The sequence below is a fragment of the Vombatus ursinus genome, unplaced genomic scaffold (genome assembly GCF_900497805.2).
Source record: "Vombatus ursinus unplaced genomic scaffold, bare-nosed wombat genome assembly UNPS02009173.1, whole genome shotgun sequence".
Taxonomy (NCBI): domain Eukaryota; kingdom Metazoa; phylum Chordata; class Mammalia; order Diprotodontia; family Vombatidae; genus Vombatus; species Vombatus ursinus.
The window spans coordinates 11,002,839-11,025,979 of NW_020948951.1; the positions used below are offsets into that span (position 1 = coordinate 11,002,839).

At 47.4% G+C, this 23,141-nt stretch overlaps 1 protein-coding gene across 1 annotated transcript in view; it reads right to left on the minus strand.

Moving 5' to 3' along the window:
• Nucleotides 1-12,015: 12,015 nt before the first annotated feature.
• NOTCH3 (notch receptor 3) overlaps nt 12,016-23,141 on the minus strand; it is a 32,396-nt gene continuing 21,270 nt past the window's right edge. Inside the window, exons 25-32 of the mRNA XM_027850967.1 lie at nt 22,765-22,919; nt 22,442-22,661; nt 21,971-22,055; nt 19,149-19,311; nt 18,347-18,651; nt 18,091-18,238; nt 14,292-14,389; nt 12,016-14,083 (exon numbers count right to left, since the gene is read on the minus strand). Of these exons, the coding sequence (XP_027706768.1) occupies nt 13,001-14,083; nt 14,292-14,389; nt 18,091-18,238; nt 18,347-18,651; nt 19,149-19,311; nt 21,971-22,055; nt 22,442-22,661; nt 22,765-22,919 (2,257 nt within the window). The 3' untranslated portion in view covers nt 12,016-13,000. The remainder of the gene's footprint in view (nt 14,084-14,291; nt 14,390-18,090; nt 18,239-18,346; nt 18,652-19,148; nt 19,312-21,970; nt 22,056-22,441; nt 22,662-22,764; nt 22,920-23,141) is intronic.

Here is a 23,141-nt window from a genome sequence, read left to right on the forward strand (position 1 = left end):
CTCTTCCTCTGACTCTAAAACGTTTTTTCCCCCTTACCCAGACATTCAGTTCAATTCCATTCAACATAATTCAGTTCAATAAACATCTATTATATACCTTCAGTGTACAGTGTCCCATACTAAGCTCTGGGGGATATTTCAATGGATCCTGGGATTCAAGATATTGATCAGTCAGTCAATAAACATTAATTAAGCACCTATCACGTGCTTAGCACTGTACTAAGCACTAAAAATACAAAAAGAAGCAAAACATAGTCCCTACCGACAAGGAGCTTACAATCTAATGGGGGAGACAACGAGCAAACAGATCTGTACAAACAAGTTATATAGAGGATAAATAAGAAATCTTTTAGAGAGGGAAGGCATTAGAATTAAGAGGGGTTGAAAGGGCTCCTCGTAAAAGATGGGATTTTAGTTGGGCATTAAAGGAAGCCAGGGAAGCCAGTAGACAGAGACGAGGCATGGGGAACAGCCAGAGAAAATGCTTGGAACTGAGAGATGGAGGGTCTTGTTTGGACAACAGCCAGGAGGCCAGCGTTACTGGATCTAAGGATACGCGATGAACAGTAAGGTTTAAAAAGACTGGAAAATCAAGACATATTGATCGAATATTGTTGTTGTTCAGTCATTTCAGTCTGGTCTTACTCTTCATGACCCTGTGTGGGGTTTTCTTGGTAGAGATAGTGGACTGGTTTGCCATTCCCTTCTCCAGCTCATTTTACAGAAGAGGAAACTGAGGCAAACAGGGTGAAGTGACTTGCCCAGGGTCCTACAGCTAGTAAGTGTCTGAGGCTGGATTTGAACTCAGGAGGAGGAATCTTCCTGAAGTAAATGGTCTCTAAAGTCCCTTCCAGCTCTAACTGGGTCTACGATATCAGACTAAGGCGATCTCATCCTTCTCAGCTCTCACAACCTAAATCACTTAACTGTGCCTCAGTTTTTTTCCTTTGGGTCTGTGTCTTCTTTCACAACATGACTAATATGGAAATATATTTTGCATGATTGAACATGTATAACCTATATCAAATTGCTTACCTTCTCAGGGAGGGGGGGCAGTGAGGGAGGGAGAGAGAAAATTTGGAACTCAAAACTTTTTTAAGTGAACGTTTAAAATTGTCTTTACATGTAACTGGGGAAAAATAAAATACTATTTTTAAATGCTTTTCCCAGTACATCTGTATTAGGGCTCATTTTCCCCTTGGGCAATTGCCTGCAGAATCATCTCCTAGGTGTAAGACACGGCAGTATATGAGTTACTGAACAAAAGTCCTATTCACTGTGCCTATGGCATGTTTTGGAAGCTGGATCTGGATCTGAAGAATTAGATCAGAGTCAGGTCATTGAGCAAATGTTGGCACCTTTGTTCTTTGTCTGAGCTCAAATGTTCAGGGGAGAATTTCTCCGAAGTCCAACCAAGGTCACAAAGAGCAGACTCCAGTCTCTGAGAAGACAGGCCCAAAGTTGGCCAGATCATCATTTAGATCCTCTCCACATTTCCCTTTCTCCCTCCTTGCCCCTCTTAACCAACTGTAATGCCCAAAGAGCATTATGTAGAGACGGAAGAAATGGATAACTTGCTTCTCCACCAGTTATCACCCTGGAACTGCCTGAAAGCTAAGTAGTATCATAAGCTTACGTCAGAGAGCAAGAAATCAAATAAAAAAAGAAATCAAACAAATAAACATGCACTTATTAAACACCTACTGTATTCCAGACACTGTGCTAGGTACTGGGAGTACAAAAACAGAAGTGAAAACGTCCCTAGTCTAATGGAGGAGACAAAATGTACACATACAAGTACAGACAGATCATACACAAAATGGATACAAGGTAATTTGAGAAAGAGGATACTAGTAGCTGAGGGGAATCAGGAAATACTTCCTATCTAAGGTGGCTTGAGCTAAATTCTAAAGGAAACCAAGGGTTCTGGGAGGAAGAGGTGAGGAGGGAGAGCATTCCAGGCGGGAGTGACAGCCAGGTAAATATCCGGAGGTGGGAGATGGAGCCTCATGTGAGAAACAACGAGGCCAGCCGTGTAACTGGATTATAATGTGCATACAGGGTAGTGAGGATGAAAAGACTGGAAAGGTAGAAAGGGACCAGAGTGTAAAGAGTTTTCAATGTCAGAGACAAGAGTTTATTTTTGACCCTAGAGGTAATGGAAAGTACCTGGAATTTCTTGAACAGAGGAGGAAGTGGCACGGTCTTTAGGAAAATCACTTTGGCAGGCGAGAAGGTTAAATTGGGGGCAGGGGGGGAGACTTGAGGCAGAGAGATCAATGAAGGACTATTGCCATTGTTCAGACAAAAGGTAATGATAAGGACCTGAACTAAGGTGGTGAGTAGAGAAAGGGGGGCACATGGGATTGATGTTGTAGATACAAAAACAACAAGATTTGACAACTGACTATGGGGGATGGGGATGAGGGAAGGAAAAGAGCCAAGGATAACTCCAAGGTGACAAAACTAACTGACTGGATGGAATGGGGAGGAAAGGGAGGAAGTGACCTAGAGAAATTGCTGTTGTTGTTGTTTGCCCTTTATTCTCTTTCGGGAAGAGGACCATGACATCAGGAAGGTGATGTCTTGACTTGCAAGTGAATTGGATTTAAGTGAGGGAGAGCTGTGCAAAGTCACCAGCCTCACTTTCTTCTCCAGAGCCATCTGGTACAGTGGTGAGATATAGATTAGGACAACTGGAGATGGCCCCAGATACAGTGGGAGACCCTGGCCTTTTTAAGCTAAGGTCTTTCCTAGGTCTCAGTTTGTCTGAGGCAGAACAAATTCAGTGATTAAGGCTAAGAAATGAGGCCAGCAATGGCCTTTTACTTACTCAGCAAAAAAAAAAAAAATCAATCCGGGAGAGAAAGACCCTCAGGGTTTATGTCCAGAACAGAAACAACTGCTATTTACACTCACTCTGAGCCACCAAAACCCAACGATGATCAAGTGAGGCTTGGGCTGGGACCCATTGTTGGCCAATCAATGACAGCCAGAGTGATTTGGGCTTAAAGCACGGTCAAGTAGCTCCCTTGGAATCCCAGTAGACTTTATCAAACCCTGGTTTTCCAGTGCTGTATTTCAAGAAATCATAAATGAATAGGAAAGAGTGAAGGAAAAATAGGTTTGAGAGGAATTATAATGAGTTCCATTTTGGACATTTTGCATTTGAGATGCCCATTGGACATACAGGTTGAGATATCCTGAAAGCAGTTGGTAATATGGGACTAGAGAACAAGTCCCTCAGCCTCTGGGTGCCTCAGTTTCCTCATCTGTAAGATGGAGATAACAGTAGCACCTACCTTCCAGAGGCATTGTGAAGGAAAATGTGATGGTATTTGTAAAGTATCTTGCAAAGGTTAAAGCAACTACATAAATGTTAACTATTATTATTTTATTATTAGGAGAGTGAAGAGGATTGCATATATAAATTTGAGAGTCATTTGCATAGAGAAGAGAAACAAATCCATGAGAGCTAATGAAATGAGAGAGGCAGAGAGAGAGACAGAGAGACAGAGAGACAGAGATAGAGATAGAGAGAGACAGAGAGACAGAGAGACAAGAGAGCACCAAGGACAGGTCCTGGTATAAGCACACAAATACTGAGTAGGAGAGTGATGAGCCAGCCAGAAAGGCAAGGAATGGTCATATATGTAGGAGGGAGCAGCTGACAGTAACTACCCAAACACACTCCACCTACATCTGCTTCTCTATCCAGATACTGGGGCCATACAGCTGTACTTCTCAGAGCTGAGATTCATGGCTCAGGGCAAGTATAGACACCCACATTGCCAATGGGTAGTGCCACAAATAAAGACCAAAGGAAGAGCTAAAGCCCTCCAAGGAAGCAAGTCCTACTGACTATGAGACAACTAGGCCATTCCCAATCCCACTGGAAGATTCCCCAAGTATGGGATGTGAAGGCCTCTTTTATCGACAGGAAAGCAACTCACCTCACTGCCTCTTGTTAATGACCAGCCCGTTGCCATAATTTCCCAAGAGACATCATTTACACTTGAGTTTATCTTGTTGGCACCTCCTCCAGAATAGCTAATAATTTTAACTGTGATAATTCTGTTTTATTTGCTATGGACTTCTGTTATTTATCCCAGAATCACTGAGGACTCTGACATGTCCTGTGTTTGCCAAGCTCCTTCATTTTCTTGTGTAAGGAGAGCAGCTTTCATTCCCCACTGAGTACACAAGTGTGTTTCTCCTCTGTTGATGGCCACAAATTTTGCCTTATAGCCACATTTCCTGAAATCAGAAACCAGGTGAGGTGCTGGCTATGACACAAAAGGACAAAATCATTATATTTTTCATTTCCTTACATTTCCATATGGGAAAAAGGGCGTCATCATCAACATCAATAACAAGAAGCAGCATTTATTAAGCACCTACAATGAACCAGGCACTATGCTTAGTGCTAGGATTCAAAGAAAGGCAAAAGACAATCCCTGCCCTCAAGGAACTCACAATCTAATGGCAGAGATAACATGCAAACAACTTGTATGCATAAGATAAATACGTCAGTTGTTGTTTGTCCTTCCTTTTCAAAGAGGACCATGATATCAGGAAGGTGATACCATGACTTACCAGTGAATTGGATTTAAGCTAGGGAGCACTGTGCAAAGTCACCAGCCTCACTCTCTCCTCCAGAGCCATCTGGGTCCAGTGGCCAGGTATGGATCAGGACGACCGGAGATGGCCCCCAAATGGGAAGTAAGCTCAGAGGGAAGAGACTAATGGTAGACACTAAAGGCCACCTAAGCATGGCATGAAGGCTAATGGCAACCCTACTCAAGACATGGAGGGTGAGGGCCACATCTTCTAAGACATCCAAGAGAGAGAAGGACTACGAAAAGCAACCATGCACACTTAGGAAGCACAAAAGTTGGGCTCTGAGCTTAGAAGCAAATAACTGACTTCTGAGCTCTCATCAGTGGCCCTAATGAGCAGTCATTAAGCCCCCAAATCCACCTATTTCTGCTATGCTAAATTAGAGCTATGTCTTCTGCCTCATTCAGGTCACTTTCACACTCAGCTTGGTATTCCTGGAGAAAACAGTCCTCCCTTCTCAGGACTGGTCTTTTCTAGACACATTGCCCTTGGGTCCACCCTCCCTGGCTCCAGCCTCAGCTACAGAAAATGTCCCTATGGAAAGACAGATAGTCTTTCCTTAACTTCAATTGCCTGAGTTTACTTGTGAGTTCCCCCACCCAGGGATCCCTTTTACTGTATCCCTAGGAAGTAGCCAACCAGCAGTGACAGGGAACTCATTCGCACAGGAGGCAGTCCACGTTCCATTGTTAATAGCTCTAATTGTTCTTAGAAGTAGCAGCGATATTGACAAGAACTCAGGACTTCAATCCAGGAAACCAGAATTTGAATTCTGTCTCCTTATCAGCTTTGTGACCATGAGCAAAGCATCTCATTTTGCTAAGCCTTCGTTTCTTCACGCACAAAATGGAGACAACGTGTGAACTATTTCCCTCCCTTGGTTTTTGTCAAGAAAACTCATGGTAAATATGAATTCTCATTGTTCCTTTTGCTGGCCGCTAGATGGCGTAGAGTGGATAGAGTCAGGAAGAAGAGTTCAGATGGGGCCTTGAATGCCTGACTTGGAATCAGCAAGACTTGAGTTCAAAGGGTGCCTCAGATATTTGCTAGCTCTGTGACTATGGGCAAGTCATTGAAACCTCTCCTAGTTTTAATTTTCTCATTTGCAAAATGGGGATAAGAGCCGCTCCGCTACCACACCGGGTAGTTGTGAAGATCAAATGGGATAATACAGATAAATGCCTAAAGGCTACCTCCTCCCCACCCCCCCCCCCTTCTTCCTCTTTCTCCTCCTCCTCCCTCCCCTTCTTCCCCTCCCCCCCCCCTCCTCCTCCCCCTCCCCCTCTCCTTCTTCCTCTTTCTCTTCTTTGCCCTACTCCTCTTTCTCCCTCTCTCCTGCCTCTTCCTGTCCTCTTCCTTCTTCTCCTCCACATGGTGTAATGGATAGTGTGGACCTGTGAATCAGGAGAACGTGGATTCAAGTCAAGCTTTTGATACATCCTGACTGTGTGATCCTGGACAAGTTACGTACTTCTCAGTGCTACAGCCAATTCTCTAAATTCCAGGATAGATTCAAGCTTGCACTGAGGCAGCTAGGTCATATAATGGATAGAGCCCTGGATTTGGAGTCAGGAAAAACCTAAGTTCAAGTTTAAATCCTGCCTGTGATACTTAATGGCTGTGTGATCCTGGGCAAGTCACAACCTCTCCGAACCTTGATTTCTTCATCCACACAATGGGGATGATATATCATTTAATCCTCAGGACTGTTGAACGTAAAGTACTTTGCAAACTTTGAAGTGATATATTAATGTTTAGCTATTGTTATTAGTAGAAGAAATGTCTTCACTGGGAGCTCCCTACACTGGACTATTGAAACCACAGGTTTGGTTGAATTATGGGAGTCAAACCCAAACCTGACTTCTTCTAACTTTCATCCGTTGGTCTTAGTTCTCTCCTGGGGCTCATCTTTCTTTCATATGATGGCCCTTCAAATATTTGAAGACAGCAATCATGTCTTCCAGGTCCAAGGCCCACTTCTGCCCCACCAAATCTTCCAAATTTTGTCTATAAACCTTATTCCTTCCGATGATGGAATTGGGAAATGTACCAAAGGTTTAACAGCACACAAATTAAGTTCTAGAAAAGTTCATAAGATCATAATAAGAAATCTTAGAAGCCATCATGTCCAATCCCTTTACTTTGCAGATGAGTAAACTGAGGCACAGAGAGATTAAGTAATTTGCCCAGGATTACACAGCAAATAACTTTTTGAGGTAGATTTTGAACCCAAGTCCATTGCTCCATCCATTGCACCATGCTGCCTCTCAAATATTATTTGCATAAAATGAGAGAGATATACTCTATTAGTCCCTTCCAATTCTGGAAGGGCATACTGACCTGAGGAAATTTTCCAGTTTCTCCTTGGGCTCAGTGTATACCTTATTCAGTTTGTAGCATCACAAAACCTCAGAGCTTGGAAAGATATAAAGGGTTCCAAGATTGCAATTTAGATTTAGAAAGGACCTGAGGCCAGATGGAGCATGACCCCTTCATTTGACAGATAGGGAAACTGAAGACCAGAGAAGTTAATTAGCTTGTCCACAGTCACATAGGTATAAAATGGAAGCTCTGGATTTGAACTCACATCTTCATATTCCAAATTCTGCAGTCTTTGGTTTGTACAACACTGTGGACTCCAAGTAGTCAGTCGTCCAACCACCCTGCAAGACTTCCAGTGATGAGCTCACAACTCATCAAGGCAGACCATTCCATTATTTTATGACGCTTCTTGCTTTTGTTTTGTCAGCAACTATTGCCTGAAGCTCCACCCCTCCTCTCCCACTCCTAGATCTGTTCTCTTAGGTCCTCTTCTTCATGAAAGCCCTTTAGACACTGAAACAGGTCTCAGGAGCTCCACCATGGCCACACCTCCATCCTCCCGGGTTTGTCTGAGTCATGCTTGTGGCTCATCCTGCTTCTTAAGAAAAGCCAGTCTCTTAACCCCAATTGCCTCACAAAAAAAAAAAGAAAAGAAAAGAAAAGAAAAGCCGGGCTGGCCTTCCAGCCCATTTCCAGAGCTGCCATGTAATCAGCCCTAGTATCACTTATCACTCCCTTGGCCCAAACAAGTCCTTTTGATGCATAATTGATGGGCCTCCTCCACCTGCTCAGACATCCCACCTTCACATGTGACTACTACTACACACCTCAGCTGCATTCAGTATGGATAGTGGTGACCCTGAGTTTTCAATTGCAACAATCTAATCCAATAACCATTTACCAAAGCATTGCTTGCTGTGTGCTAGGCACTGAACCACTCAGATACAGACAAAATGAAACAGTCCCTGCTCTCTAGGAGCTTACATTTTACTGGGGGAACTTAACATGTATACAGCTAAGTGAGTACAAAGTATATACAAAGTAATTTGATAGGGGCAGCTAGGTGGTGCAGTAGTTAGAGTGGTAGGCCTGAAGTCAGGAAGACCTGAGCTCAAATCTGGACTCAGACACTTACTAGCTGTGTGACCCTGGGCAAATCACTTAACCCTGCTTGCCTCAGTTTCCTCATCTGTAAAATGAGCTGGAGAAGGAAAAGGCAAACCACTCCAGTATTTCTACCAAGAAACCCCCAAAAGGGGTCAAAAAGAGTCGGATACGACTGAACAATGACAGTAACAAATTTGGTGGTGGTGGGGTCTGAGGAAAGGCCTTTTTAGGAAGTGGTTCCTAAACTGTTTGCAAAGAAGGCAGAGATTCTGAGGGGCCCAAATAAGAAAGGAGGGCACTCCTAGCAAGAGGACCATCTACTCAAAGGGCAGGAGGTGGAATTTTGTGTATACAGGACATGGCAGGCAGGCCACAGTATGTGAAAGAGGTAATATTGGGAGGTGGGGGAGGCAGGGAGACTGGAAAAGAAGGCAGGAATTCTATTACAGAGCAATTTATACCAGATTGAGGATTTTCTATTTTATCCTAAAGGCAATGAAGAGCCATCAAAAAACTTTGAGTGAGGTGGTGACACTGTCAAGTCTATGCTTTCAAAATTTGTTTGGCAGCCATGTGGAGGATGGGCCTTCTCTACTCCCTCCAGAACAGAGGTTTCCAAACTTATTTGGCCTACCACCCCCTTTTTGAAAAAAAAAAATTACTCAGCACTCCCCTGGAAATCTACTTTCTTTAACCTTTTAACTTTTTAAAATTTGTGTCATTTCAAAAAAATATAAAATATTTTTTAAATGATGCATCTTAAATTTAATAATTTATTGTAAATTTGTGGTCTTTTTCCTACATTGAAATTGTGATGATGTGATACTGCATCATGTAACCAAACAGTATTGTATTATAAACAAGTCATTACATGTACATATTCCTGCCAATGCATGCTGGACTTCTGACAATGTGCAACAACCTCGCCTGCCAACACTTGCTTGTTAAGACCTGTCAGCAGACTTCACCACTGATTGGTTATAACTTGCATTTTGTGTGTTTATTTGGAAAATAATACAATCACCATGACTTTAGCTCTGTTACACAGATGAACCATGTACAAATGGTTATTCAAAATGTTCTTATCTTCTATATCAGATTTCGAGCTGTCTTAGGGAAGGAGGGGGGAAGATGGGGTAGAAAATTTAAAACTCAAAAGCTTTCGGAAGTGATTGTTGATAAATCAAACTAAATTAATAAAAAAATTTTTAAAAAGAACAAAGTAAAAAAAATGTTCTATGACTACTATGGAAATGTTTTGCATGACTACACACGTATAACCTATATCAAGTTGCTTGCCTTTTCAATGAGGATGAGTGGGGAGGGAGGAAGGGAGAAAATTTGGAACCCAAAGTTTTAAAAACACATGTTAAAAAAACTGTTTTCACAAGCAACTGGGAAATAAGAAATACAGGAAATGAGGTATAGAAATCTATCCTGCCCTACAGGAAAATAGAAAGGGAAGGGGATAAGAGAAGGGTGGGGGGAGAGATACAAGGGAGGGCAGATTAAGGGAAGGAGTATACAGAATGCATGCCATCTTGGGGTGGGGGGAGGGATGAGATGGGAAGAAAATTTGGAACTCAAAATCTTGTGGAAGTGAATGTTGAAAATTAAAAATAAATAAATTTTAAAAAATGTTCTTCTCTTCTTTCCTTATGCTTCCACCACCTTATTTTTATTCAAGCCCCCCAGTTGCACCCATGGCTACTCCCGCCCCCCCCATTGTTCCAGTGGCCCCAGTGGGTGGTATTGCCCATATTGGGAACCTACGTAGACCATTTCCCTTGGTGATCTCATCAGCACCCATAGTTTCAACTATCATTTCTCTCCAAACAACTCTCAGATCTAGTTGTCTACTAACCTCTCTCCTGACTTCCAGTCTCACCTCTCCAGTTGCCTTTATAGATATCTTGAATGGGACAATCTACAGTAACCTTGAACTCAGCATGTCCAAAACTGAACTCATGATCTTTCTCCCCAAACCTGCCCTCATTCCCGATTTCCCTATTAAGACACCACCAGTCCAGTCACCCAGGTAACACAACCCAGGGATGATCTTCTACTTCGTATTTTTCCTCTCTCCCCCAACATCCATCAGCCACCAAGTCCTATAATTTCCCCTTTTGTCATATCTCGGGTACATGTGCCCTCTGACCCTGCCACACTGGTCCATGTTCGCATCATCTCATGCCTCTGCTATTTCATTAGGTTCCCTACCTCAAATCTCTCCCTACTCCAATCCATCCTCCTCTCAACTGACAAACTGATCTTCCTAAAACATAGATTTGACCATACCACCCACTTTAGTCAATAAATTCATGCTTCCCTCTTACTTCCAGGATCCTGTGATTTTCAAAGTCCTTCCTAACCTACCTTTCCAGTCTTCTTATACCTTAACACCACCCCCCCAGGTTTGCAATCCAGCAACACTGGCATCCTTGTTGTTCCTCACACACAACACTCTTATCTTTCAACTCCTAAGGATTCCAATGACTGTCCTCCAGACCTGGAACTCTCTCCCTCCTCGTCTCTACCTCCTAGCTTTCCTGGCTTCCTCCAGTCCTCGGCTAAAGTCCCATCTTGTATGAGAAGCTTTGCCCTGTCCTCCTTCACCTTAGTGTCTTCCCTCTGAGACTACCCCCAATTTACTTTAGAGATCCTTTGTTTGCATGTCATCTCCCCATTAGACAGTGAGCTCCTTGAGGGCAAAGGACTGTTTTTTTGCCTTTCTTTGTATCCCTAGTACTTAGTATAGCACTTAGCAAATAGCAGGTGCTTAATAAACGCTAGTTGACTTGACTATTGAAAAAGTCCAGGTGAGTGGGGCAGGGGAAAAGTAAATTCAGAGAAGGAAGTAAATGTAAGAGATCAGGGAGATAAGAGTAGTAAGACTAGAAACACAGGTGGATGAGGTCAGAAGAAAAGCCAGAATAGAACCTATCAAGTTAGAAAGGTCCCAGGTATAGCCCCAGGGCCTGTGTGTAAGTCTACTATCTACAAGCCAGCCTAGCCAAACTCAGAGAAATGCATCACTAGGCTGGATACGAGGTGATGACTGTTGGGCCACAGCAGCTATCGAAGACAGCCTACCAAGTCACGGAGGAAATATCCACAGATCTTTGAAGAACTGAGGATTTTGGGACTGACATACAAATGTCCCTCTTCCCATCCCATTGCCCCCTCCTACCCTCCACCTTATTTCCTCCACCCCTCCCCACCTTCCAGCCAATGGTTCTTCACTGTAGTCCCAACACAAGTTCAGAACTACAAGGATCCTTCAAACCCTCCACCCATGGACTATTCATATTTCTACAACACACTCAAGAGTTTACAAATCACTTTGCTCACAATGGTCCTGACAGCTAATAACTGAGGAAAATGTGGCCCAGAGAAAGGAAATGATTTACCCAGGGTTCCACAGCTGATAATCCCCACAACCGCAGCTCAAACCCACATCTCCAGACGCCAGATTCAGTATTTGTTCACTCGTTCCTGCTCTTTTAGAGTTTTGGTTGATAACAGAGTTTTGACCAGGACCAGGCAATTAGGACATTGCCCTGATGGTGTCGATATAATGGGGATAGGGGAAGGGACTCTTCCTCCAGACGGCAACTGACTACTACCCCATTACTACTACCTGGCTTGACTCCAGTCACCTTTTCTCCATGGGGCACGTGCCACCACACCCTTCTTCCACTTTGCGCCACCTTCACCCCACTGGACCTGAGGACCCATGTTCCCCAGGGACCAGCAGCCATGGGAGCATGCACTGGCTTCTTCAGCAGCCGCCTCGGAGATTTTCTCCTCCCCTCAACTCAATTTCACCAAGGGGTCAAAATTCTTAGTACCAGTTCTAATTTTTGAAGACTGAACTTGGAACTAAAGGAGACTAAACGAAGCCGTTCTGGGAGCAGCCTCCCCTCCCCCCAACCAACACACGCATAAACACAAAGCGGTCGACACTTTGGTGATAACTACACTTTAATTAGATGGTGGCAAAGGGTCGAGGGTCTGTACAGTGGGGGAGGGGAAGAGAGGAGCCTGGGCTCCACAGGCAGTGCAGGCTGGGACACATTACAAAAATAGCCTAAAATCCTTCTATTTCTGACACAGGGGCCAAGGGAGCCCTGGGCAGTGCAAGGGGCTGGGAAGACCCTCTACCCCCATATTTACATAAAGACTTCAGTGAAATGTACAGATTTTGGGGGGAACAATGACCCACACCCACCCCAAATTTATAAGGGGAAAGGAAGCTGAGCAAGTGGGCCAATGTTTCCCTCTAAAGCTCATGGAAATAGACATGGTCTTTCCCAAGCAATGCCACAAAATAAGTTATATCTGGAATGCAGTGAAGTAGGGAAGATTCCCAATTCAGGTGCCACTATTCTCCTCCTGCCCCCCAATACAGGGGCTCACAAACATGGCCACAGGCACCACAGGAGATATGGTCACAGCAGTGTACTCGGTACACGGGATCTGGTGCGGCCTATAGGCCGACAGGGTCAGCCCCACGGGGGCACTGATGGGAGGGCAGGGGGTGGGGGGCTTTAGCCTGGCCCCCTTTTGGAGGAGTGCAGTTGGGGGTGGGGGTAGGGAACGGAAAGGTAGGGACCTTCTCCATATATATATTTTGTAAAAAAAAAATATATATAGATATAATAATAAGTTCGTTTAAATGTATTTGGTTCTATACAAAATGTAAAAAAAAAAAACAAAAACAAAAACAAAACACTAATGTCGGAGAGAGAACATGGAAGCCTGGAGGGAAGGCAGAGAGGGAAGAATGTGTGGGGTCAGAGAGAGAAGGAGTGAGTGAGAAAAAAACATGAGGGAGAGATGGCAGTAGAGTGATAGGAGACCCAGGGGAGGGCCCCAGGCCCTGGCTCCCCAGGGCCCAGAAGCCCCACCTGGGTCTTAGCCTGGCAGAGCCCAAGGTCAGGGAGCTGTCTCAAGCCAACACTTGCCTCTTGGGGGCTGGGTCAGGCCGGGGACCCAGCTGAGTCTGAGTCTGAGTCTGAGCCTGGCCCTGACCCTGGGGCAGCGGGCCAGGGACAGGATGGGGTGTCAACAGAGCCCCAGTGGCAGGGCTGGGAGTGGAGTCAGACCAGTCTGAGAGCGAGCGGGGGGAAGGGCTGGCCCACAGTTCAGGAGACTCCGGGGATGGAGTAAGGTAGGGGTGCTCACTGGGCACCCGCAGGAAGTGTTTTGAGGGGCTGCCTCGAGCCGGAGGCACAGGACCAGCAGGTGGTGGGTACTCTTCAGCCGTTCCACCTGGTGGGAAGTACTGGGGTGGGGGTTCCTTGGGAGAGACAGGGGTCCCAGGCACCAAGATCTGGGGGCCTGGGGCCAGTGGCAGGGGCCCAGGCAATAAGAAAGAAGGGCCTGGTGGGGCCAAGCTAGGGTGGGTGGTCCCAGGGGCTGGCGGGGGTAGGCGGGCCCAGTCAAAGGGCACCGCCACAGGGCTCACCAGACCTAAGTTCACCACACAGCCTCCAGAGGGCCGTCCTAGTGCACCCCTCCCTGTCCCACCCAGCTGAGCCAGTGACACAGTGGCTGCATAGGGCCCCTCCAAGGGGAAGCTCCCAGGGGAAGCAGGAGTCCCCCCAAAAGGCCGTGGGGAGTCCAGAGAGTCTACAGGTGACAGTGTCACAGAGCTTTCTAGCAAAGGGCCCGGGCAGGCAAGCGTGAGCTTCTTGTTACGCCCTTTGGCCCCGCTGGCCCCAGGGCCACCCTTTCCTGGGGGCCTCCGGCTCTTCTTGCTGCCACTCCCTGAAGGCGTGGGCTTGAGGCCAGGCAGGAAAGTGCCCGGTGGGCAGAGCAGCGGGGCCAACCCGTGGGCACCTGGAGGGCTGCGAGCCGTGTTGTGTTCTTCCAGCAGGCGGACGATGTCCTGGTGCAGCCGCTCGTGGGCTACATCTCGGGGCAGCCGGTCCAGGTGATCCGTGATCTCCCGGTTGGCAAAGTGGTCCAAGAGAACCTTGGCCGCCTCATAGCTGCCCTCCCGGGCTGCAAGGAACAGGGGTGTCTCCTCCTGGAGGGGGCAGGGCAGGCGTCATGAGGATCAGAGTTGGGGACCGGCGGGAGTGTTGTAGGGAACCAGAAAGAGTCTAGGAGGAAGGGAGAGAAAAAAAGAGAGAGAAAGGAGCCAAAAGAGGAAGATTAACAGGAGAGGAGAGAGAAGAGAATGAGGAGAAAGAGGAAAGAGAGACAGGAGGCTGACTGTGGGGGAGGGGCCTCACCTTACTGTCCTGCATGTCCTTGTTGGCCCCATTCTTGAGCAGGGCCACGGTTGCTTCCACGTTATTGACAGCTGCAGCCCAGTGCAGGGCAGATTTACCTGAGAACAGAGAATCAGAGGTTCAGACAAAGCCAGTATTCTAGCACGGGGCAGAGGGGATACTCAAGGTGACCTCCTGTCCTGATGTGTTTGGGGGGGGGGGGGAGACCCTGTATAGTCCTGGATGTGTGTGTGTGTGTGTGTGTGTGTGTGTGTGTGTGTGTGTGTGTATGTGTAACAGAGAGGGAAGCAATGGGATGGGGTCAGGGCCCTGCAACAGGTCTGATGCATCTGGGGGTTGGGAAGAAACCCTGAATAGATCTGGGGGGAGAGTGCATGTGCATGTGTGTGTATGTATGTGTGTATAATAGAGAGGGGAAGGGTGAGGGTCAGACCCCCACAATAGACCTGACTGGGGAGAAAAGGGGGGACCTGTCACATATGTGTGTGCCCACATGCGTGCACACTCCAGAATGAAGAGAGCTTGTAAACACAAGAGTGTCTCTGTAGAAGAAGAGCTCCCTCCCCTCACACTCAGTGGGAATTTTGTGTCATGTTCATGCACTGCATTGGTCTGAATATAGACTGTCCTTCTTCCTGTGTGTATTTAAACTTTTGTTTTTTCCCTAGCACCAAGCACTGAGCTCTGCAGTTAAGTGCTTAGTAAATATTTATTGAATCAGTCGTATAAAAGCTGGGCCCAGCCTACGCTTGGTGTCAAATTTCCACGGATACCAATGCAGCTAGTGGATCAAGAGGCTGCCTCAGAATCAGGAAGCCCTGGGTTCAAGTCCTGCCACAAAGACTCTGGGCAAGTCACTTAGCCTCTTGGTATCCCAGGGAACTCCTTAAGACACATAGAACAATTGCCCATATTCACTGGCAGAGGGAATTTCTTTACTGGAAGTTCCTGACATCAATGAAATCACAAGCAGGTCTGGACCAAAAAAAAAAAAAAAAAAAAAAACCAAACCCTCAAAATTATACATCTATTTCCTTTCCAAGAGATCTCATTTTAGGGAAGTAGCTTATGCCAAGGAAATCCAAGCTCAGAATAATGTGGTATGTTTAATATTATATTTATATATTGCAAAGTAACAACAAGATTCTGGAAGCCCATTGAGGGCCCAAGGGGCCATGAGCTCTCGGAGACATCTGGAGAAGAAATAATAATAACACCAAAAATAACAAGGCTAGCCTTTGTGTAGTAATGTAAGGTTTGCAAGGGGCTTTATAAATGTTATCTCATTTGATCCGCACAATAACCCTGGGGAAGAGGTGCTACTGTTCTCCACATTTTACAGATGAGGAAACTGCTTCAGAGAGAGGTTATGTGACCCGCCCAGAGTAGTGCCAGAGGCTGGATTTGAACTCAGATCTTCCTGTCAGTCATTCTGTCCACCGTACCACCCAGCTGCCTCTCAAAGAAGCATGAACAGCCCAATACGCCAACTCTCTTAGAGACACGGTCACCTCTCCACAGCCAATGAGCCGAGGGCTGGGGAGATTCTTTAAAGATGGGGATTTTTCAAGTACAGAGACTTGGAGATGGGAAGATTCTAGAGTCTGCCTCTGGCCGTTAGAGAAAGCTGACTGGAGGTGACTGGTTCTGAGGGAAACTAATGCCCACCATGGAGAATCCCTGGGGGATGACCACTGGGGAAGGTAGGCCCAGCATTCTGATCAAGTAAAGAAGGTCAAGAAGGTAATCTTAGGCTTCCAGCCAGCTAAACAGAAAGGAGGGAAACTGGGCTGGGAATCAGGAGAGACTTCCCAGAGGCTAATGCCAGAGAGACCCTGGGAAAAGTAAAGGAAAGAATGCAAAGGTCAGTGCACGACAGGTTAAAACCCATGGGAAAGATCCTTGGGACCAGGGGAAGAGGGGCTGTGACCTGAAAATACATATTAAATGCAAGTAGAACATAGCAGTAACTACATTCGGAAACAATAACCAAAGAGAGCCTGTGATAAAGCCCCAAGTCTGGGCTGTGTCCATACAAATTCACAAAGCGTGGGTGATAAAGAGATGAACTAGAGATAAAAATACTAGGAGGCATGTTTGACTTCACGGGAATCAATGAGACTTAGTAAGATGAGATTCGACATCATTTAAAAGAGACAAAGTAAAATTGAGTACATTATATAACAGCTTGTACCTCCTTAAAAAGGAGGGCAACTCTCTTCTAATGCAAATCTACACTGGGATTCCAGCAGGTTCAGAGAAAGGATGAAGAACCCTTTGGTTTTGGACACTGTCTCCTTCTTACCCAACAACAGGGTCCTGCATATAGCAAGTGCTAACTGCGTGCTGAATGGATGAATCCAATGACTTAAAATTCTAAGATGAAGCTGTCCTAAGAGGGACGAGAAGCCCTCAAGAATGAAGTTCTGAAAGCACAAATTAGTGGCATGAGGAAGAAAAGGAGCATCTCTCAAGGTCAACCCGACTACACAGGGGGATATGCCTTAGACACAGTAGGCCTCGACCTGAGAAAAACCTACTCACGTCATCCCTGAGGACGTGTGCTAGAATGGTGAAGGACCCCAAGAACTGGCCCTACAAGAATCGATCAAAGCACATGAGGAAGAGAAACATGTAAGGGTGGAGGTGAGGAAGGATGTAATGTCCACAAATCTTTGAAGGTCTGACGTGTGGAAGAGGAATAAGCCTGGTTCTGCTTGGGCCCCAGGGGCAGAATGTGGATTTATAGGCTCTACAGGGAAGTAGGTTTTGGCTTGATGTAAGGGAAAATTTCCTAACAAATTCAGCTAACCTCAAATAGGATGGGCTGCCCCGATGAGCAGCTGGTCCCTCTAAGGGGACTCAAGTAGAATTTGATGACTATATGCAGACGCCGTAGAACAATAATGTCAAACTCATACAGTAATGGGGCCACCAAACCCTGGCCACAAGGATCCCTGCGGGCCCCATAATGACTTGGTTTTAAAATGTAATGTTATCTGTGTTTCATTGTATTTTTATTTGTTTAGTTAAATATTTTCCAATAATATTTTAATCTGGCTCTGGCCAGATTCAGGAGCATTGTGGGGCCACAGGCAGTCAACGGCTGTGTGTTTCTGACAGCTCTGTTATAGAATGACTGCATGCTCAGGCAAAGCTTGGACAACAGATAACTAGGCAGACAAATGAATAGCCAGACAGGGATATAGATAGATAAGAGAAATACATTGATATCGATAAATGTTTACATAAACAATAGGTAGAGAGATATACAGAGTTAGAGAGATAGCTAGAGATAAATATAGATATTTAGATACATAATAGGTAGGTAGAGATAGATGAATAGATACAAATATAGATTAGATTGATGAAGAGAGACAGAAAGATGTTGAGATATTTAGCTTCTGAAATCCTTGGAGGGGGGGCAGCTAGGTGAGGCAGTGGATAGAGCACCTGCCCTGAAGTCAGGAGGACCTGAGTTCAAATCTGGCCTCAGACCAAACACTTGACACTAGCTGTGTGACCCTCGACAAGTCACTTAACCCCAATCGCCTTAAAAAAAAAATTCTTGGAGGCAATAAGTTACAGTGGAAAGATGACTGGATTTGCAGTCAAAGTGACAGGGGTTAAGTCACTTAACTTCTATTGGCCTAAGTTCCCTCAACCAAAAAATGAAAGAAATCTTCAGGCTCTTATGGGTAGCCCTCTGCTTGTTTAAGAGGCCCTAAAGGCACACCTCACATTTCCTTCCTTTTCTCTGAACTCCCCGCCTCATACCTCCCCCAGGGCCCAGCAGTACCCAGTTCATCTACAGCATTGACATCAGCGTGGCAGGCAATGAGCTCCTCCACCATGCCCTCGACAGCCAACCGGGCAGCCAGGATCAATGCTGTTGAGCCATCCGCCATCCGGGCATCCAGGTCCGTGGAACGGTTTCGGATTAGGATCTGGGATACCAGATGGTTCAGGTCGTCAGAGTTCAGCCCTAGGAATTCCCAGGATGCCTCCCCCTTCTGTAAACCCAAGCATGTCCCCACCCAGAGGCCCTGGCCCACCTGAAAGACACCCTGGGCATCAGCGGTAACTGCTGTGTGCAGGGGGGTACGGCCTGTGTGGTCCTGGGCATTGGTGTCAGCACCAGCATCCAGCAGGCGCTTAGCAGCATCAGCACGGGCATAGCGAGCAGCCAGGTGCAGGGCAGTCTCTCCCGTCCTATCTGTCTGAGCGCCAAGCTGAGCCCCCTGGCAGATCAGATCTGAGATGATATTGGCTGGGGTATCTTCGGCCTCCTCAGCATCCACCAGTACTGGCTCAAGTGCTCCCCCACAGAACGAGGCCAGCATCAGAGGAGTAAAGCCATCTAGGGGGAAGATGGGTCTTTGAGCCAGCGGTCAGGAGCCTGGACCCTGGGGCCCACAGCCAACTCCCTTCTTTCCCCAATACACACAGAGAAAGCCTGGTCCCTGGAAAGACACTCCACACCCAACCCCCTTCTCCTTGTCTGCACACACACACAGAGCCTAGGCCCTGAGAACATACTCCCAACTCCTTTCACCATAAACAGATACAGGGAGTCTGGTTCCCCCAAAAAACCCTCCCATACCCTTATTTGAGGAGTCTAGTTGGGAGACATAAGGCAGCCCCCACCCCTCATACTTGGGTATAGCAGGGTCCTCTTAGATGTATCAGCTGCACGAGGACAAACCCCATCTCTCCTTTCCCCAAAGACCCTCACCACACTTTCAGACCCACCCATGGGAGGCTCAGGATGGAAGAGGTTTGGGAAGGGTGCCAGATTGGAAAGGTGATAGCAAGGAAGGGAGGCCCAAGGAGGAGTGAACTTGGTTCGATGCCAACCTGGACCTCGCACATTGACGTCCACACCATCAGCGTCGAGGTCACCCTGGGGTGGGGTTAGTGCCATGGCTGGGGGCACACGGATGTCAGCTGCAACAAGATGGTGCTGAGTCCACTGGCGGCAGTCCACGGGGTCCTCAGCCCCAGTCCCAGGCTCCTCCACCTGTGAACAAAGAAGGGGGGCTGGGCAAGGAGCAGTTTCTACTTTTTCATATGTACTTACAAACACGACTATGAAAAGGGGCCCATGGCTTTCAGCAGAATGATGGCCAAAGGGGGCCAGGACATAAATGAGGTGAAGAATCCCTGACCTTGGAGAAAAGGAAAGAGTCAGGGTCTAAAAGGAGGGGGCCACGAGGGGCCTGCCAGCTCTAGAACCCAAAGACGAGGCCAAGAACAGCTATCATAGGAGGCTTCCAGATGACTCAGTAAAGAGAGGGCTAGCCTTGGAGTTAGGAAGACCTGAGTTTAACCTCTATCAACCTCAGTTTCCCCAGAAGTAAAATGAGGATGACAATAATAGCACCTTCCTCCCAGGGTTGGTGTGAGGATCAAATGAGATTACACATAAAAAGAGCTCTGCAAACCCTTAAAGTGCAAGAATCCTATCAAAATCAGTGATTTAGAACTGGAAGAGACCTTCTCATCTGAGAGGAAACTGAGGCACAGAGAAGTAGCATCATCAGGATTCAAACCCAGAAAGTCCTCTGACCCCAAATCCATCATCCTTTCTTCATTGCTTAAAGAGAGTAAATGACTTGCCCAGGGTCATACAGCTAGGATGTTTCTGAGACAGAATTGGAACCTGGGTCTAATTTCAAATCCAGTGTTCTGCTGCATAGATGTCAGAACCATCTCTCCCTCTGAGCGTCCCTGAAGGCACATAGTAAGTGATCGGAAAATGCTGGTCAGGCTGTGTGTGTGCGTGCTTTTGGAAGTAACAGGACAAGGATGAATCATTCCAAGGGCTGAATTCCATGTCAAAGAACCACAGAATGTCCCCAGGGAGAGAACTCAGAGATCTAATCTGATGCCTAAAGACGAGGCTGCCTGTTTCCAACATTTCCCTCCAAGAGGTCATCCAGTTTCTGTTGGAAGACCTCCAGGGCTGGGGAACCCACTACTTCACAGGGCAACTCATTCCACCCTGGAAAAGCATGGATTATTAAGAAGACCTGCCTCATTTCTCAGGGAAGATACAAGACCCAACCCCTTCTCCATCGCTCCTTCACTAGGTCGTTCTCACACAAACTAGAGACTGGGCCTACACGTCAGCAGAAAGCAACGGGGAGGCAAGACACAGAATCTCCGGCAGCCATGTGTAGGCAGGATTCAGACGCAGCTTGGGTATGCCAGCAAGGGGCAGGGCCCATGCTCAGACCAAAAGAAAACCAGACTGTTGGAAGAGTCAGGTTTCCTGAGGCTGAAAACCTGAGGAAATACCAAGGATGAGGAAGGAGGAAAACAGAGGATAACCTGAAGCCAGAGAAGTAACCTGTGGGGCCCAGAGAGGCATCCCCTTTTCTCCTCCAGAAGTTCAAGGAGTCCCCATAGGACAGAGGGGAAGGTAAATGAAGACCTAGAACCAAAAGGGGGAAGGGGAACTTGAGGTCCAAATATTTCAAGCCCTATGGATAGCTCTTGCCAAGAGTTCATGGAGGTGTGGCCAGGGCTGGAGGAGATACGAGTTTTATAAAAACAGGACCAAGCAGGAGCAAAGAGAAGACAGCACTGGGGACTGAGCCCCGTCTATCCATAGCTAACAGACGAGGTCTTGCTATTATCAGACATCCAATGAATCAGCTCTCTAGGGAACCTCAGAGAGCCAGCACCCTGCTGCAAGGGTGTAACCCCCTCACAGAATTCACTCAGCTGACCCCGGACATCTTAGAGATTCAAGCCCTTGGGACCCTCTCCCTTTGTGGGGCCCCTGTTCCCCTGGAGGGTACAGACCATTCTCACTTTATGCAAGCAGACCATCCCTCAGGCCTCCATGTAAAGCAATTTTTATGTAATACAAACTTGCCCATGGTCTAAGGGAAGGGAGAGAAGGAGGCAGACCAGGAGGGGGCTTCAGGCCCATGGAGGGAGGGGGTCAGCACACAGTACAAGAACCCATGGGGGCTGGGGACAGAGAAGCAAGAGTAGCAGAAGGAACTTCCACACAAAGACCAGGACCAGCCACATGGGAACCTGACCAGAACCAAGAGGAAGAACATGTGTAAGGGCAGGGGGCAGTCACATAGGGGCCAGACACGGACACAGACAGGACAGGATAGCCAATATGTAGAAGGGGACAGACACAGGGGAACGAACATGTGGGTGGGCACAGCAGGTCAAAGGTCTCCTCTCTGGGAGCAGAGGACTCAAGCCAAGACCCAATCCAGTGATGGCAATCTCTCCATGTGTCTGTTCTTCTGTTTTCACTTGGAGAGGCTTTTTTTGGGGGGGGGGGGCTATGGAGCACCAAACCAAGGGCAGAAGTAGATAGAGAGAACACAATACTATATAGTAAAGTGCAGATTTCTTTCAGAATTCTTTACCTAAAGTTGAATTTGCATAATGCAAATTTATATAAAGCTAGAACTGTCTGTATAAGTAATGAGAAAAGCCTGGACAAACTGTGTACCTTTGGAAGTAACAAGGCAAGGGATGAAGCATCAGAGAAGCTGGGGTAGGACTATAATGAGGCTGGAGTAGGACTATAGTGAGGCTGGGGCAGACCTGGGGAATTTGCAGAAGAGCAGACATAGACCGTGATCATGAAGAACGGAGGTGAGGTAAAGGATGGGGGCAGGGTGGGGCTGGGAAAGGGTCAGCACCTTCAGTCTCTTGGCCTCAGGGCACTCTGTGTCCATCCAGTCTTCTGACGGCTCTCCCATCAGGCTCTCTCCTTTGGTCATGTTCCTACCGAAGACAAGCCATCCAGTCAAAGGGGTCCATGAGGGAAGGCACTGGGGGCCCCATGGGAAATGACACACACTGGACAGAGGCCAGGGTACCCACACTAAGAGAGGATGATGTTTTTGGATTAGGTCAGAGGATGGGATTTGGAAACCATAGGGTCACAGAAGATCAAGGTGCACAAGGTGCTAAGGTAGTATGTCACAGAGGATGGGAATGAGGTGGGAGTCTCGAGAGACAGGGTTAAGAGGCCATAAGGTCACAGGAGATGAGGAGGAAGACGAAGGGGAGAAAGAAGCTGTCACAGAGGATGGCACTGGACAGGAGGAGACAGGAAAACCAGAGTGGTCAGGGGGAGGAGAAGGCCCGGCAGAGGCCAAGGCTCTCACTTCATGCCCAGCGCATCCTGGCCCACAGGCTCCCGCCGGCCTTTGTTGGTCCCGGCTGAATCTTTGTTGAGCGAGAAGCCCTCAGGGAACCACAGGGTGCTGTGCTCACGCTTCCTCCGGGCAACCAGGACACCCAGACCCAAGGTGACGAGAATGACGGCTCCGACCACGAGCAGCGGGAGCAGCCGCAAGCTGGGCTCGGGGGGTTGCAGGGGCTCACCTAGAGAGAGGGGAAAACCCTCTGATCTGCTGCCCTCCTCATGGCTCCCCACCCATGGCCAACCTGCCTTCTCTCTCCTCATCACCACCCCACCATGCCTCACCCCGAACGGCCCGAAGAGGGTAGGGAAAGTCTAGCCGCTCCACAGCAGACAGGGCCCCCAGGTAGTCAGCAGCACTCTGGGCATCGGGGAAGCAGTGGTTACTCTCTGGGGTCTGGAGGCACAGGCGGTTGTCTATTTCCAGCATCACCATTGAGCTGAGGACAGAGAAGAGGAGAACAGTGAGGTGGGGGAGAGAGGAGGAGGAGAGGAATCCTGGGCACTGAGCAGTGAGGGAGTGAGGGGGTGGGGAGAGACGGGTAGAGGAGCAGAGTATAGACAGGGGGGAATGATGGGAAGAGAGGGGAAGGAGGTAAGAAACAGGGAGCTGGGCAGAGCAGAGACATGGGGGTAATGGGGGTAGAGAGGAGGTGGGGAGA